This window comes from Ruditapes philippinarum, unplaced genomic scaffold, assembly GCF_026571515.1.
Source record: "Ruditapes philippinarum isolate M1 unplaced genomic scaffold, ASM2657151v2 ctg1515_1_1_1_1, whole genome shotgun sequence".
Classification (NCBI taxonomy): Eukaryota; Metazoa; Mollusca; class Bivalvia; order Venerida; family Veneridae; genus Ruditapes; species Ruditapes philippinarum.
In genome coordinates, this window is record NW_026862303.1 from 106,643 (window position 1) to 125,016 (window position 18,374).

General features: G+C 30.2%; 1 protein-coding gene across 1 annotated transcript; it reads left to right on the plus strand.

The window, feature by feature from the left end:
• Nucleotides 1-762: 762 nt before the first annotated feature.
• Nucleotides 763-18,338, plus strand: LOC132718591 (CD109 antigen-like; the record flags this gene model as incomplete). The annotated part of the gene is made up of 23 exons (XM_060702306.1): nucleotides 763-888; nucleotides 1,374-1,548; nucleotides 1,760-1,830; nucleotides 3,732-3,857; nucleotides 5,129-5,168; nucleotides 5,464-5,548; nucleotides 5,952-6,033; nucleotides 7,314-7,396; nucleotides 7,608-7,761; nucleotides 7,960-8,172; nucleotides 8,595-8,717; nucleotides 9,197-9,265; nucleotides 10,193-10,414; nucleotides 11,201-11,347; nucleotides 12,127-12,205; nucleotides 12,867-13,038; nucleotides 13,372-13,489; nucleotides 15,151-15,246; nucleotides 15,736-15,864; nucleotides 16,083-16,221; nucleotides 16,337-16,513; nucleotides 17,928-18,006; nucleotides 18,248-18,338. Coding segments are annotated over exons 3-23 (2,481 nt in total), but the record flags the coding sequence as incomplete, so codon positions are not given.
• Nucleotides 18,339-18,374: the final 36 nt, after the last annotated feature.

Genomic DNA, 18,374 nt, shown 5'->3' on the forward strand with positions numbered 1-18,374 from the left:
AAGAACATATTAAGCCATTGTTATGTTAGTATTGTTGTTATACAATGTGTGTATTCTAAAACATTTTAACTACTTTATAAGCGCTTAACGTCTTGTCTTGAAATTCTATCGGCTTTTTTCTAATCAAATGTGTTTCTATAGGTATGGTTATGTGTTTGCTCCACGTAACATCATTGCGGGTTCTGAATATGTAACAACTGTTGACATTTTTAACTTCTTGGAGGAATATGCAGGAACATTTTACGTGTCGGTTTCTCTAAAAAGTTATACCTACTCATCAAGAGCATTAGTTGTTATCAAGAATGAAACGAAAGTCATGTCTGTCGGTAATAATATCATAATTCTTGATTTTCTTTGATTTAAACCAGAGTAATTTTATGATTGTCGTTGTTTTCTTTTAGCAAAACACATACTGAAAATTAAATACAAATATTTTATTTGAAGATCCTGTAAGGATGTTACCACACTTAAGTGATATTTTATATATATAATATGTTTATAATTCTTCTTCTAAAAACAAACATCCAAGAATAAGTTAAATATGTACTGCAAATGTTTACACTCATATAATGTCATCATCAAAATACAAGCATTCATTACTAATTGAGAAATTTGGCTTAGACTTTATAGAACATAAACTTCTAATTACCTCCCTTTATTTACATGAAATGTAAATTCGGAAATATCTTTAAAAATAACGCATTTTGGAACTTACAATATTGATAACTCTTCATTTGATCATCATATCTATGATATAATATCATAAAAAATGAGTTACCAGAACTTTTAATATAAACCATGAAACTAAAATATAACATTGGAACTTTTCTAAACCAATAATGCTATTATTTATATTCAGGCAATCCAAGAGATAATTTTGTGATACAGGTGAGTGCTCAGTTAGATTTGCCAACTTAAAATATCCAAATTAAAGCCTTAGTTGATTTCCGTTTGGTGATAATGACCTAAAAATAGATTATGTAAATGATATAGGCATACATTCTGATAAGCTTATGTGTAAAGAACAGGGGTAGTCTAGTAAATTCACACAAAAAGCATAAATAATGTTTAATCTTTAAAAATTATAACAAATTCTTTACGAGACAGTCGATGCAATTATAACAAATTCTTTACGAGACAGTCGATGCCGAAAATATAATAAGAGTACTATGAATAACATTAAGGCACATTTTTCTTTCTAAAAAATATTATATTTATCAAGTTCAATTAGACACTATTTATTAGATTTTAAGAGCATAACGATAATGAATAAAACAAGGTATTCGTACAGGTGATATAACCTACATGATAGTTACAGGAGATAAATTGAACAAATTCATGTTGGAATATTCTTTCTTTAATGATATTGACAGATTCCGAGTAGTCTTACAGTTATTACCGGTACAACCTACAGAATATATATCGATGTGTCTTCACCAAATAACCTAAAGTATGGCGAAACAATCGTTAATGTTTATCTACGAAGTCAAGCGAGGGATTCCATTCTTGTTCAAACTGACAAAGGAGTGTATAAGGCAGGGCAGTCGGGTATAGCATATAGTCTCTATTTACTTTAAAATTTGTTTATTTTATCAAATATATATGTAAAATTATAATTGTAAATATATTTATATAGAATTTCATATTGAAAAAACTAATTGACTCATCTATTCAGTAAATCTCTTTTTGTAACAAATAAATGGTTGATTGAATTTTAGTTTCTAAAGGAAAATATAATATCATAAATGTCCGCTTTTAGTTCAGTTTAGAGTGATGATTGTCAACCGGAAAAGAGAGCTGGAAGTGAGACCAATGACAATCGATATTCTTGTAAGTATATTTTTTTTTCATTTTTTACAAAAAAATCACACCAAATTTATTTACTAAGAACCACGTACATTGTTTTCCAAGCTCGTCCAAAATGCCCTTGTGTTGTACAGTAAAATGTTCAATTACATTATATAATGGCAAGTCCAGAAATATCTTGAATTTTATCTTTCGTCTTATAGTAATCATATTGTTTGCTTAAATTCATATTTTTGTACAGTTCCATGTTTCATCAGTTTAATCGTTAAATATTATTGATCAATTAGCTGTAGACCAGTCCGTTTCAGATATCAATGGTAACGCCAAACCGTGGCATAACAAAATTATACACCTTATTTCATGTTTAGTCCTCTATTGGTTTAGCCGTTAATTTAGCTCAGATATCGTTATTGTGTGTTTTATTTACTTTTTTACAGATTTGATTTACACTAGAACATAAGAACCCTTTGACAAAACCCGTATGTTGAATAATTCAAATATGACCTTTGCCTTTAATCTGTCAAATCATTTGAATTATTCTAATATGACCTTGTCCTTTAATTGATCTTGACATCTAGGTCAAAATATTGAAATTTGCCTAAATTGTCATAACTCTGTTTTCTTTTTACATATTTGTTTTATATATGGAAGACAAAACACGAACACATGTGACTAAAATGACATGCTGAATGATTCAAATTGAAACTTTAAACGACCTTGACCTATAAATGACATAGACTGTTAAGGTCAAAGTACACTTTAGTTTGCTTTAATTGTCGTTACTTTGTTATCGATTTATGGATTTTATCCAATCTTTTAAAAATGGATACTTGTAAAAGAGCTGACATAATGATAAGATTAATTTAAATGTGACTTTGACCTTTGAATACTCCTGCTCAGTTGTGATTGAATTTAGAAATAAGTAATAACAAAATTGACCTTGCTAAGTGATGTTTTTCTTTCTTTCTTTTTTTCTGGTTATTTCTTTCTTTTTTCTGGTTGTCATGACAACATTAGACTTAAAATATTGCAAAAAAGCAACAGCAACTCATGAATTATCTTTATATGAAACCGAATGGATCTGCTTTGTACCACAAATCATCATAAGTCACATAAGTACCCGATTCAGATCTCAGAAAAGAGAAGTTATGGCAGTTAAGGTTCAACAGGTGACTTTAATACCTGTGTCTATGTCTTACCATCCTCATCACTTTGAATCATAAGCAATGGCTTCAAGCTTCTCTTACACCATAAATACTGCAATATATATTTTATTTCAACAACAATTGGTTGTTTTTTATATTGTCTGTTGTATCCTTATCAGCGGAGAAACTATAAACAATACGATGATACAAACAACCCCTGAAAGTTTACCTAAATGTTCATTCATGTCTTCCACAATTGTTTTAAATGAAAGGCCATAGCACTTCAAAATGACATACTACATTTGGGGTTCTTTTAGGTAGGGAATGGTTTATTGCTAGCAACACTTTGATAATTTCCTGTTGAACTATTCAATTTCAACAGAACGACGCGTAAAATCAAAATTACTCCATACTTACATTTATATAATTTAAGCATTGGGCTACTTTATAAAAAGTTTTCAACGGTCTATAGTTGCAACATTTATCTAGTTTTAATGTCATTATCAAATTTGGGTGCCCATCATTTTTTTCATTACATAAAAAAGTCTGAAAGTTAATATGATAAAAAAACACAATGTACGTACGCCTGTTTTAAGTGGGATTTTTACGCCCTCTGTCTGTGGCAATCTTTTTTTTTTTCGAGGAAGTATCTTCGTGTATTTTATTGTCATTGGAAATTATTGTACGATTGTTATCACAATTAATTTATAATTAAATGTTTGTGTTTATGAAATACCTGATGCATGATTTTAATTATCAATTACAATGATCAAATCGAAGGACGGAGATAAAACTCGCATAAGGAGATGGGCCAATGTAAGTGACAATAGTGGCGTATTTGTTGGAAAAATGGAAATGTCTGAATACCCTGTGCTTGGAACATGGACTATCAATGTAAAAAGTGAGGTATACAATAATGTTACTCTATAGTTGGTTCTTTTTTCTTCTTTTTTTTGTTTGGTTCAGAGATATGGAGAGTTCTTGGTTACCATATATTTGACAAATAACATCACATTCTGTAAGTTTTTTAAGTTGTAGAAAAGTACATCCTGAACTTTGTAACACTCAATGAATTTAATAGAATTATTTTCATAGTCTTGTATCAAGGAAGAACATTAATATGTTGATTAAGGTCAAATATAGATACTATATTGATAGTTCAAGATGACCTCCTTAGAATTTTATACAATAATTGTATGAATATCACAGAAACAAGGTCTATATATTAGGACATGCACCGAAATATTCATAGCATAACTGTTTAATTATATGACCAAAATAAAATTCTTGGATAAGTTTTCAGAGTTGCTAATAAGCCTAAAATAAATGGACGGATTAATTTCAGGATTCATGTCTCTAAAGTGTGTAAATAATCCTAAAATTCGAAGTAATACGCCCTTTGAATCTCCATTGTATTTTTTTGCAGAACGAACGATGATTTAATCTGTAATTTACGCATGTTATTCATTTCATGTAAAGATGTTTTGATTGGTCAGCTGAAACATACCCCCAAAAGCCATTATATAGCTTTGCAATGATTGGTTTCAAATTTTTAGCGCCACCCTAAGTAAAGTTGTTTGTTTGTTGATGACAATATTATATTACTAACATTTAAATGTCATTCGTAACTGACTAGCCATCGAAATATGTAAAATTGTTTTTCATATGGGTTAATAAAAACATTTAAGAATAATATAACCTAAACAAGAATATTTAAACAGCGTCCTAGGGGTGTAAACTTCATTATTGATATAAGGATGAATTTTGAAAACTACTGATCTTGATATTGTAGAAAATATTTAATTTCATTCGTTCTTATGCATTGGAAAAAAATGACACATGAAACTATATTGAGCTAGAAGAAAATTTAAATTTTGATCTGAAAAGGACTATTAAAGGAGTACCATATTCATGTCATCTATGATAAGTATACACATCTCAAAATTAATTTGTTCTGTTATTTAGAAATACGTACAAGAAATAAAAACAATATGCTATGCTATGTACAATATTATGTTTTCCATTTTGTTTGCATTAATTAAATATTTTATTTCTTAAACATATGACTGCCGAATTGCAAACTTTGATTCGACTTGTTTTTGTTTTGTTTGTTAATTTTTTTTAGGGGAAGAGGGTGTTGTTGGGTTTTTTTTTGTAATTATCTTTATTTTTTGCAGGGTCTTTCCAAGAGCCAAGAGTTTGATGTCAAGGAATACGGTTAGATTTCCTTCACCTGTTTCATATAATATATTATATCGGTTAACCGTAGTCGTTATCATTACATTGTAATACTTTTATCTGTAAAATTCCTTTGTACTCATTACATTGTAAGTCTAAAATACAGCGTTTAAGCAAAATTGCTTTGAAAACCTCTTTTATAGATTTATTCTAATTTTAAATTTGATCGTTGAATTTTAAATTCATTTTTGTGCTATACTAAAAGATATAATTATTACATTACGTTTAATTGTCATAATGTTTTAAACTGTAACAATATGCGTATTTATTGCAGAATTACCAAAGTTTGATATAACTGTTGAGATGCCACAAATTATCTCGTCCAATGACATAAATTTAGAAGGAAACGTATCCTCAAAGTACGAAAGTCCAACAAATTATTTATTTGATATAAGGACGTTTTGTCTTTTCTTTAACCACGTTAAAAGTCCGTTTATTTACATTTTCATTTTTACATAATACATTCATTTTACATTTTTCAATTAATTCTTTTACAAAACATACATTACAAACTAATATACATATGTTGTTGTAGACATTTTTAAATAATTTCAAAAGGGCTTAAACGTAAATATCTTTAAGAAAAAGTCAAGAAAAAGGATATTATATTTTGTTATTTTTGAATCACTTTGAATTAAAACTAAACGTTCTTAAATTAAATAAAAAGGAAATGTTTTTAAAAGTTATGACTGGTCATTTAATCGTTCGATGTTTGTTGATGATTACGTACGATAATGTTTTCTGAAAATTGAAATGCTTTAGGTACACATTTGGAAAAGGTGTCACTGGGAGTTTAGAGTTCACATTGTCGTACCTATCTAGAGCACTTACTAAAATATACAAGGTAAAGTTTAGTGTGTAAGGTTTTAAATTTTGTTCATAATCAAACAACTGTCTTACAGAATACAGAAAATATCTTAAGGTCCTTCTGTTTTTACTGATAAAACAAAAATCATTATCTTTTATAACGTGAAATAGGTAAAACAATAGTTGAAATAAGTATGTCCGGTAGTATGGCAACTCCAATTTGATAAGTGTAATTATAAAGTACATGTATTCAATGTGAGTAAACAGGGAATCTGTAATCTAGCAGTAAACGTGTTCCTTTTCAACCACGGACACTAATACTGAGATTGTTTCCAATAATTATCTATATTTCTTTATGATATCGACATTAAATAAAGAATAGTTTAATTTCAATATCTTTATCCTGCTAATACGACCGTGTCTGAAATAATGCACGGAGGGGCACCTGAGATCTTCATTCGCAAGTAAAGCTGAAAAATCGCTATATAACCTGTACTGTGTTTGTGCGACTGAAGTTTGCTTCTTTAAAAAGAAGTATGCGAGAGGTCTTATGGCAGCTGTCGAAGATTTGTTTCATTCGTAGATATTTTTGCAAAAAAGGCACAATGAATGTTTATAAATTACAATTATTTAACAAAATAGAATTTATTATATATATTGAATATAGTATCATAATGAAAGTTTGTTTTACACTTCATTTTTTTTAATGTTTTGAAAGATTATATGCCCGAGAAATAGACATTTTCTTGGCGCATTAGGGATATTTTTCTACAAAGGAAACAATTTTTTATATGTAATCAAACTAACTTTAAAAATAAATGATATATCTTAAAAGTAGTATCAAAATAAAACTTTCTTGTAAAATTAAATAATCAAATTTTCGAGTGATGTTTTGAAAAGTACATATGTATATGAAAACATTTCTTCTGCAACAGAGATTTTCAAAAACAAGCATAAAGTACATTGTACTTCGAGTAATGCTTTGAAAAGTACATATGTATATGAAAACATTTCTTCTGCAAAAAAAGCATGCACGTTACAATTTTTGTAGACTGGTTCTTATGATTTAAGCCTGAAAATGCGATACATTAGCTTCAATTTGATACGCAAAAAAGGATGCCGCCAGCAATCATTCTCAACACTATGGAGAGGTCATCAAAAAGGATATGCAACTAATGATTTAAGATAATGAAAGTATTGTTAGAGAACATATTATAATATAACTTGTTTATTTGATTGGAAAAAAAATAAAATATTAACAATCCCCGTTTTATAGCAACCGTTGTCACAATTGTGCATTATTTATTTATTTTTCAGTTAGACAATGGTGAAGTTAATATAAAAATACCTACATCTGATATATATGAAGTTCTCCGTTTCAGTCTATCTTCCTATTACAGGTCTGTCCAATTCTACTTGTAAAACAAATATACATATCAATTATGAAATATAATGTGTTTACGAATAATTGTAACTAAAATTAAAATTACATGTTTCGTATCTAAATCAAAGAGTCTAAAAAAACAAATTGATAAATAATGTATGTAGTTTCACTAATTGAAATGAAATATCTCAAAATTATTAAAACATTTCGTTACGTATTTTAAACAGTATATACACAGTACAAGCAACAGCTACTGTTACAGAAGATATCACAGGTAGCACAGGAGAAGATAGTACAGACATTAAGTTCACGAAGTTTAATGTAGATTTAAAACTAGACAATCCAACTGCTTTCCTCCCAGGCCAACCGTTCGAAATAAAGGTATCACAATCTCACTCAAATCATGCATCTATAATTCAGCTTATAAAATAGGTCTGACATGTTTTTCCTACATATTGGAAATGTAAATGTAATCAATAAACTATATATTAATCTGTGTAACTGCATACCGTCTTATCTATCTCTGTAATTGTATAGCCTATTATTCCATGTGTGCTTTGATACTGTTTCTACATTCAGGGTCGGGTATTAAACAAGCTTGGATCTGCATATGATGGGGAGGCCTCTGATTTTTACATCATTCGATTAACAGTAGAATATAAAAGTCAGGGTTCATACACGCTTAACAAATGGATAAGTGATACCCATTTACCTATAGACAGTAAAAACCAATTCGGCTTCTCGTTAGATGGAAACTTAATTACAAATCAAACAACTTATATAAAAGTGAAGGTAGGTCTGTTTAATTAAGTTTAAAAAGTGTGAAAATAATAATCATTTTGTGGGATGTTTTGTTAAAATTTTCTTTCGATATTATGCATTCAGGGTGTTCAATCATATATATTGAACAAACAACCTAAAGTATAACAAACAAATAAAAAACAATATGCTGGAATTTTTACTCACTTTGTCGGTCTTTGAAAACTGGTGTAAATTACTGCTTGTGACACTCTTGGTAATTCTTATTCAAAACACATTTGACAATAATTGTAATACTTAATGAGACCAAGTTATACGCATAATACAAATCATCCTTATTCATTTAAAAATACACAGTGACAAGTTTCCGATTGATTTGGATAAAGACTTCATTGATTTTAAAAGGTATTAAGATATTGTATTTATCTCTATATGTCCATTTTTACTTATTTTAGACCCAGCTTCTCACGAGAGCGTCTGGAGTATATATTAGAACACTTTATACACATGCATATCCGACTAAATCTGCAGATGGAAGTATGCTGTATATAAAACAGATGTCAGGCACAAATCCTTTGGTAAGTTATTCATTTAATATAAAATTCTGGAAACAAAGTGATCCCTCGGAGGCATTAATCACAACAAAATTACAAGAGAATTGCAGATTCGGTTTGGTTGAGTCTGTACATGAGGGATAATTCATACATGCAACATATCTCAAGTCCCCTAGCACCGGCTTGAGCGGTACTCAATTATCAACACTCAATAGTGCTGGCATCAATGATCCCGAATGACCAGAAAAATATAACAACACTGAAGTGAAGTACGGGGCAACTTTTTACAGATGCCACATAGCACTTGACACCCGCTGTTGTGAAGTATAAAAATCTGGAAACAAATAAAACAGATTAAAGATATTAGTAATAATCCTCAGTCAATTTAAATGGTTTACTATCAACATATTTTGTGTACATGTATTCTAGGTTGCTTTACTAACTTTATGCAGTCAACAGTTTTATTCTCTACGTAAGACTTATATTTTTTATATTACAAACAGAATGTTGGAGACAGGGCAACATATAGAGTAAGCATGACTGGACCTGGAACAGAAAAAGCAACATACAAAGTAAGTAATTCCTGATCAAAATGCAGAATACCCAGTGATAAGTCTTTAAATATCAATAATAAGTTTACTTTGAAGCCTTCCCTGGAAAATTCAAGAAATTGATACAATAAAACAATGTATGTCTTGCTGCTTTTGTCCAAATATGTACAATTTTTTAAAAAGTTCAAGTTAGCGAATTTTTGTTGTAACAAATATATAAATTAAATTACTGTGTGAAAGGTTCTAACTCATTAATATACTTGAAAAAGCATGACTATTGCTAGTTTGCTTATATGGTATCAAATTAATGAACACAATCACTATAATCTTTGCCATCTTCATTAAGTATATTGGGTCAGCTAATCCGATGCGGTCTCACCACTTGTCCCTCTGACACAGAATGCTACGCGTAAATGGTTTTTATTTATTTGGTTTGTTCTACAGCCTTGCAGTAGGTTCCTGTTGCTTAGCCTTGCAGGCCATTTTAAAGGCACAATATATCTCAGTTTGTTTTTGAAATGTCAAACATATGTTTAATAATGTAATAATAATGGATTAAGAGCATGTTAGGTATTTTACAAGCGCAAACAAGTAGCGCTGGACATGAGGTATGCGTTGAAAGGCAGCCAATTGTAAATAAAGTAGTATTTTTACTTCCATACAAGACACTAATCACTATAACTATACCAATTGACAACTTTACTTCGTCAAATGCTTCTAACAAAATGTTGACAAAATAAGTTTTATCTATAACTTTACCTTTAGTGATGTTACTGAAAAAGAAAGAAGAGAACACTCGGGTGCAATTAAAGAATTAATAAATATTGAAAGATGCAGTCTTGATTTTATTTATTTTATAAGATAATAGAAATACTTGCCATTTTCAACTCATGAAAACTTATGCATGTTAACAATTAAGAATGTCAGGAAAGGATATTGTTGTTGTAGGTAATGTCAAAAGGTGTGGTTATAAAAAGTGGTCCCTGGTTTCTAATTTCGGAAGACAGGCCGTATGATTTTGATGTACAAGCAACGTCAAGTATGATTCCTTCAATCGCGGTGTTGTGTTGGTTTACTCTTCCAAATGATCGTATAAAAACTGAGGGTTCGCGTGACAATGTTGCGGCCAGTGGTGTGACTACAGCAGTTAAAGACAATGCCTTGGATAAGGTATAAATTAACATTTCTATGTTATTTGCATGGTTTGACATACATCTCAAATTTACATCTTCATTATAAATTAACTTCTCGAAATCTCCATGTTTGCCTTCATTTCAAACTGCCTTAAATATTTCTTCTCCTATGATATGTTTCTCTAGTGATTAAATTACTTAAATTCAGACACTGTGTTTTTAAACGAAATTTGTTTAAAATAATAAAATGATAGATAATATGAAGAAGGTAATCGTAAATATATTCTTGCTCTGCAATTTGTTTCACTATCAAGCCAAACCAGACACATCGGATGAAGCTCTCGATTACTGAAGTGCATTTCTTTGCATGAATCTAAGAATTTAAAATTTAATGACAGAAACAGACAAACTTATCTTAATGCACTGGCACTTAGCGACAAGTTATATCAAAATAATTTAACAAACCTAATTAGAGTCTAAATTCAAAGGAAAAATAAAAATCAAACGGCAAACAATTTAATTATAAAGATAGATCACTTATAAATCACTGTAACTAAACGCAAATGAATGACAGTTTGGCTTTCCATTGTATGTTCTAGTAATTCATTTGTAAGAATATAATCGATTCTACTTGTAACAAGAAAGAATATATATGTACTAGAATATATATGTACTACTGGCAAAATTTACAAAAAAATAGATAAATCTGGCGTAATCTTAAGGGTTCAAATATGTAGTTTTGACTGCAACTAAGGAAAACATTTAATTTAACCCATTTAAATAATGCAATAGGTATTTGTTTTGAATATTTGCACACTGCCAGGAAACTAGCATTGCGTTTGATCAGGAAACACAACGACCGGGAACCGACGCAAGAATAGACCTTATGTCAACACCAAGATCCTCATTTTACGTCCTTGCTGTAGATAAAAGTATTCTTATTTTAGACGAGGGAAACGACATAACAGAGGTATCATTGTCAATAACATGTATTTTTTATTTAAAATAATGTATGATAGAGTTAATCGTATAATATAAATTAAATTGAATTATGATGATAACAAGCACATATTCACTTTAACTACAATAGATTACAGTAATAACTAACTTACACTAGCTCTAGCCTTATCAGTTTAGATGTGCCCTTTATTGATTTAATCAGTTTAAATCAAGCATTGCAACAGTTTACAATATGTTATGATTATGACAAAGCAATAGTTTAAGAAAAGCTTTTTATGTTTTGGTAAGCTTAAACATTTGACATTATGTGCATGTGTTTGTAATGAAATTGCAAAGCGATATAAAGAACGATTTGTTATAAAATGTTGTTTTTTTCTGGAAGAGATTAAAAACAAGCAGCATCTGTATTTGATATATCACGATGTTGTCTTGAAATGATTTTTTTAGCGTTTTTTTGTTTTATTTTTTATGTTTATCTATTTCAAAGCGATTGGAATTTTATGTATCTACTTTTGTTTATATTTAAGAATTGCTCTTTTGATAAAATGTATCCAGCTTGTATTTCAACCGGACATTCAACACATACGCCATGAATAACATATTCAGTTTTCTCTCTCTCTCAATGTAACATTTGATATAATGTTTTACACATGTTATATTATTTATCAATATAATATTGATATATATTAAATTTATAATAGTTTCATTATTTCAAAAGATACACTTATCTTATACGAATCACATCCTTAATTTACTAATCAGAACATACGTGTTTGCCTTTTGTTACAGGCAGTATTACCAAGTTTGTATGATCCTCTGTTGACCAACATTAAGTTTAGCAGTAGTAGGTCTGCCTACGAATTTCTAAGTTTGTTGTAAGTTTGTTGTATAGTTACTTTGTTGTATAGTTACTTTGTTGTATAGTTACTGAATAAGGCATCTGAAAATGTAAATGAGTATCAAAAATATAAATTAAATATGTCTCTCATGATAACATATTTAAAACTGATGAACAAAATTTTTTCAATAAAAAATATATACAGTAATATATTTGAAAATCTGTTTCAGCATGAGTTTCAATTGGTTTACATTAAATGAATTAAAATCATATTTTTGCAGAAAAGCATTTTATATTTTGTAAAATTTCTAGAATGGTGGATTAGTTATGCAAGTGTTAAGACTTCAATATTCATTTAGTTCTACCACTACTTCTTCAAGATTTTCTACAAGTTCTCCTACAAGTTCTTCTACCAATCCTGAAGCTATGAGTTAGTATCCAAAATATTTTCACTTAATAAAATAAAATATATAAGTTATATCCCTCTCGAAGATAATTGTAGCAGGTAACTTTGCTCTGCTAGTTAACATTAGTAAAAACACTGAAAAAATACAGCCTGAAATTCAATGAAGATAAAATTATCAATTTAGCATTTAGAAAGCTTATCTTTAATTGTATTTACTCATGACATTTTTTAATTTGAGCACTGTTTATTTGATACCAAATTATAATCATTATTTTTATCTTATAGGCAGCGTAGCACTTTCTGGATTACAATTCACAGGATCTCAATTTTCTAGTAGTTCTTTAGCTGAATTAACTACCACCACGACAGTCGAACCGAAATCAACTATGCGATCTAAACTTGAAACTGTAAGAAAGAAATTTCCGGACACATGGTTATTTCTCAATGTTTCAGCCGAGTATGTAAAATCATGTAACATGTTGTTTTTTTCTACACAAGGTTCCAAAGGTCGTTTGATTTAAAGTCATTGCTTTACAAATGCTCCACACTTCTATATTCTTGCTGTTTTGTACTTTTAAATGTGATTTCCTGTGTTCAAAGTTTTCCTACCGTTTCGATTTTCTTCATCTGGAGTCAAATACAACAGACATAAAAAATTTAAATAAGCATTACATAGAAAAAGACAAATATTTTAATACATGTACAAGACTATGTTCATTTTATGTTTGATTAACTGTTCCGTTAAAAATCGACATAATATTTTATATTTTATATTTCTCAAAACAATCAGCTCAAATGGTAAAGCAAGTATTGTGAAGAAGGTACCTGATACAATAACCACGTGGGTTGCAAGCTGTTTTACAGTCAGTGCTGAATCAAAAATAAGTGTAGCCACAAAAAATGCTGAAGTACGTTGTATTTTATTTAAGGCACACTAAACCTCGGAGGATAATATGACTTCTTCTATGTTTTATCAATAAATCACGTGACATTTCAAACATGAAAAACACAGATTAAAATGTTGAATAATTTGTCATAAAATAAGCAAAACGTTGTTTTGTTTTCACCACAATCAATTTTCACTGTAACTTTTCTTGTGGTCGACATGTCCAAAGATCAAAAGATGATTCAGCTTTATGACCATTGATTTCCATTTCGGAACCTGTAATATATATTTTAAAATAAACATTTGAGACAAAAAGCATTTTTGGCGTGTAATATTCCCTTAAATATGAACATATTAATATGAAAATTACACAACTTTATCCATGAGTTTGAGCATACTATAATATTGTATTAGACCCAAAAAGAAAAGTATATGATATTGCTAGCACTCTTCATACGTTTTTATTTCAGTATTGAATGCACCATGATTGAAATACAATTACACTGTTATTTGAAATTAATTAAAATATGCATTCTGTAAATTTAGTACAATGTAGTACATTTGTTATAATAATGATAGAATGGCTTTTGTCAGCTAGCTACTACCTAATAATCATTTGTATAACCTATCAAACATTATCATTAAAGAGCGTGCATTGTATTAAAGTATCGCATAACTTGATTAATTGAAAAACATGAAAAGTTTGAAACATAAAAAGTTTGAAAACGAACAGTTCATTACGAAAATTTGTTAATTTCAGCTGGAAGTATTTCTGCCATTTTTTATCAGTTTGCAGTTACCATTTTCTGTGATAAGAAACGAGCAAGTGGTGCTGCAGGCAAACATTTTTAATTATCATACTAAAGACCTCTATGTACGTATTTGTGCTTTTTATGTCTTTATACTCTTAAATTCCATAAACATAATGATGTATGAGATAAAATTCTGCAGAATCGAAAAAGAAGATATATAGAGGATTTTTTTTGACTGAACAAAGGTTATTTAAAAAGATTAACTCAAACGATTGTCTATATTTAAAACTTTTATTTATAAAAAAATATTTCTTGATATATGAACAATTCAATAATGTATGCAAGACCCTATGTAAGTGCTATCAACTGACCATTCCCTGAAATACGGGTTCGGAATTAAGAACAGGAATGGCATGTTTATTGCATTGTTGATTATGGCATTTTTGGATATCATTGATTACAAATATCTCACCAAGTTAATGATTACAATAATCTGCGGGTATTAACAGAGATACTACGGAACTCGGAAAATGTTTGTTTTCTCTATAAAATACTGGGGTACAAAGTTACAACTTTTAAAATAGATCTTTAATAAGCGCAATCCATCACTATAGCATAAACAAAAGATATTGTACGATTGTGAAGCTAAGCTAAGCTTGTCTGTGGTTTTTACCCCCGATAAGATGCCAAAATCACATTTCTGAGTTCCGGATAACATTTATTTCATTAATATAGACGAAACTGAAGGTATGATAAACAAGTCAGAACTGAATATTGGGTACTCGTAGCTCTTTCTTCCATTACAGTTCCTATGTTTCATTCGTGAAATAAGTTATTTACATGTGAATCTACAAAGAAATATACATAGAGGTATTTTTTTAAAAGAAATCAGTGCATAAACATGTTCACGTTATATATTTCCATTTTTCAGGTGATGGTCACGTTAAAGAAAAGTTCTCAGTTTCGTGGCCTTGCGGTCGTGAAACGCGGCAAACGAACGGTTTTAGAAGAACGATGTGGAAGTGTTGTATTGTGTATTTTTGTACGACAATATTTATTCACACCCTTATTTTTTATTTAATTATGAAAATAACAAATACTGTTTATTTAAAATAAAGGCACGTTATTCTTTAAAAAATGATTTAGTGTAAGATGCTTTTTTATGAAGAAATTTGCGGTAAATGCCATATAATATGTAATAAAAGTAGCAAAATGTAAACAAAGTAGTATTTTGACTTCGTACAAAATACTTAATCACTCTAACTTTACTAATTTCCAAAAAGCAACAGAAGATAAAGAGTGTTCAGAAGATTTGCCTATGAGTAGAGATTTGGTTACTATAACATGAAATAAAAAATAAAAAAACTTTTGAAAAATAAAAAGCTTTTCTGGGGCATAAGGACTTTAAAGAAATTGTAATATGCAATAAAGGCATGAAAACACTTAAACATGAAGCATATTGATGAAATATTTGAAAAAGCAATAATGAGATCAACAAATTATGGTCATTTTTCAGGCAAAAGCTGGTCGAGGAACAGCCGCCTTTTTTCCAATAATTCCAACGGTTATTGGGGAAATAAAGATAACCATTACAGCCACATCATCAGTATTTCAAGATACTGTTATCAAAACTCTAAGAGTAGAGGTACGTTATTAAAAGCGATAACTTATGTTTATTAATGTTTACTAATTTACTTAAATGTATAATGCGTTTTAAGACAGTTGAGGCATAGTGTCATAAGAGGGTGTATATTTTTAGAAATCAGTTCTTTACACATGCTGCAATTACATATACTAGTAATGGTAGTAGTGCAAAACAGCAAAAGAAACAAAACTGAATACTTATCAAAACTTCTGTTTTAGAGTGAAGGGGCACCGAGAGGCATTGCATTCCCAATATTCATAGATTTGTCAGAGAAAACAACGTTCGAAACACGTTTAGATTTAAACTATCCACCCAACACAGTCGAGGGCTCACAAAGAATGAGGATCTCTTTGATAGGCAAGAATTTATTTTATCTGAATCATGAATAAATACGCTCTTATGAAGAAACTGTTTACAACATGCAATACATGCAGCAGCTAAAGCGCCCTTTTCTGTATTCTTTATATTTAAGGTGACATAATGGGCCCAACATTAGATGGCTTAGAAAGACTTGTAATAATGCCATACGGATGTGGGGAACAAAATATGATCAGTACAGCTCCTTCTGTATTTGTGTACAGATATCTATTGTCAGTAGGGAAGCTCACAAATGAGATAAAGGAAAAGGCTGAAAATTTCATGAGAAAGGGTATGAAATAATTAAGTTTTACATATAACTTATATATTACTGTGTTAAAAATAGTTTATTGTATCTGGTTTTTATCATAATAACTAAACCAGCTAATAGTAAATATATTCCATGTGATTTTCACGCAACACCGGGTCTCGCAAGATCTCAAACATAAATAAAAAGTATTATTTCTATTAAAATACAGCTGCGACAGTTAAAATTTTGACATTTAAAACCTATTCTCACACAAAGTTGATCATTTCCGCGGCCACAAAAGGTATTATCGGAGGTGCCAAATTAATTACTGGACTTCGGCTTATTATGGTAAAAATGGTGTCGAATTATTCTCACTTTCCTCGGAGCGTGCTCGTCGCTGAGAAGGCACAGAGAAGACTTGGGTTGGCGATTAAGATCAGAACTTGTACTGCGGATCAGCTGCCAATGTCCTGACTAATTCCGAGGAGAGTGGCCATACAAAGTAGCCTTTGGAAAGACGAGGATGGTGTGCTAGGGTGCATGAGCTCTTAGCACAGATAGACTGCTTGAACGTCAGGCCTTTTGCTGGCACCAATAGCCCTTGAAAGGGCTACCCTTTCATATTGTCTCAGGTTACTGTACATTAAGGTTCTCATTGACGTCTTATAGTGACCTACTTTTGGCTCAAAATTCATATCTTTGGCTAATACTCCTGTTAATTGCATAGAGGTAAATTATCACCACTTTGTGCTTCAAAATTAACTCTTTAAGGACATGACTGTTGACATGTTCGGGGCCGTACGCGACAGCGAAAGCTGCATTTTGTGTGCACCCTCATTAAGCACAGACTACACACACATTATTCTTTGCGGTCTACGTAAAAACTTCGACACATCGAAAAAAAATCGACACATAAATATTCGACTCATGTTTAGGTTTTTATAAAGAATAAAAAGCTACATTTTTCTCATTTACAAGCTTCAGTATTACTGGGTTTTGGTTCAGAAGTCATTTCCATCTGTTTTAGTACCAGCTGGTCAACCTCAGTCCTTCCTTCAAACACCGTATAAGATTAAGACTGGAACACTGTTTTGTAGATGCTTATTTGATAATATGAAATTTTAATGCATCTTCAGTTTGTAGCAGCGTACGAAGATCTTTGTTAATCGAAGCAAATTAATGATGTCTAAGTATGTCTAGACTTTCGAAGCCATATTGTAACACCCTTTTCCGTTCGTTCAAAATCCTTACCGGTGTAAGTTAAGTGACCCTTTAGAACACTGACACCCGGTCATTATGCTATTAAAAATACAAATAATGACCACGCCTAATAACCCTTAAATATATGCAGGAAATTACAGAATATGTACACATCGTAACAATTTTACTAAATATTAATCTCATTAACTAATTAATTTAAAAATAAAATGGTATCATTAATTTTGAATATTATAAGGTATGCAGCGGCAGTTGACATATCGGCATCCTGATTGGTCATTTAGTGCTTGGGGAGGATCGGGCTCCGGAAGTACTTGGTATGTATATCTTTTCAAACGAAATAAGTAACTTACTTGTGATAATTGTTATCTGTGTCATTTAAAATAACGTGTATACGATGTAGATTTATACGATTTTCTTTTTTTTTTCTAGCGGATGTTATATAACTGCAATCATGGTTTTGTTCTGGCTATTTGTTACATATTTCTATTATATAACCTACTAAATGTCGCATATAAAAATAAACACCTAATTCATATCACTTTTCCATTCATTTAGGTTGACTGCCTTTGTGCTTAAAGTGTTTTCAATTGCATCTAACTACGTAGAAATAGATTCTAGTTTGATAACAGGGTCAGCAAATTTCCTGGTAAAAAAGTCAAAATCCCGACGGAAGTTTCCCTTT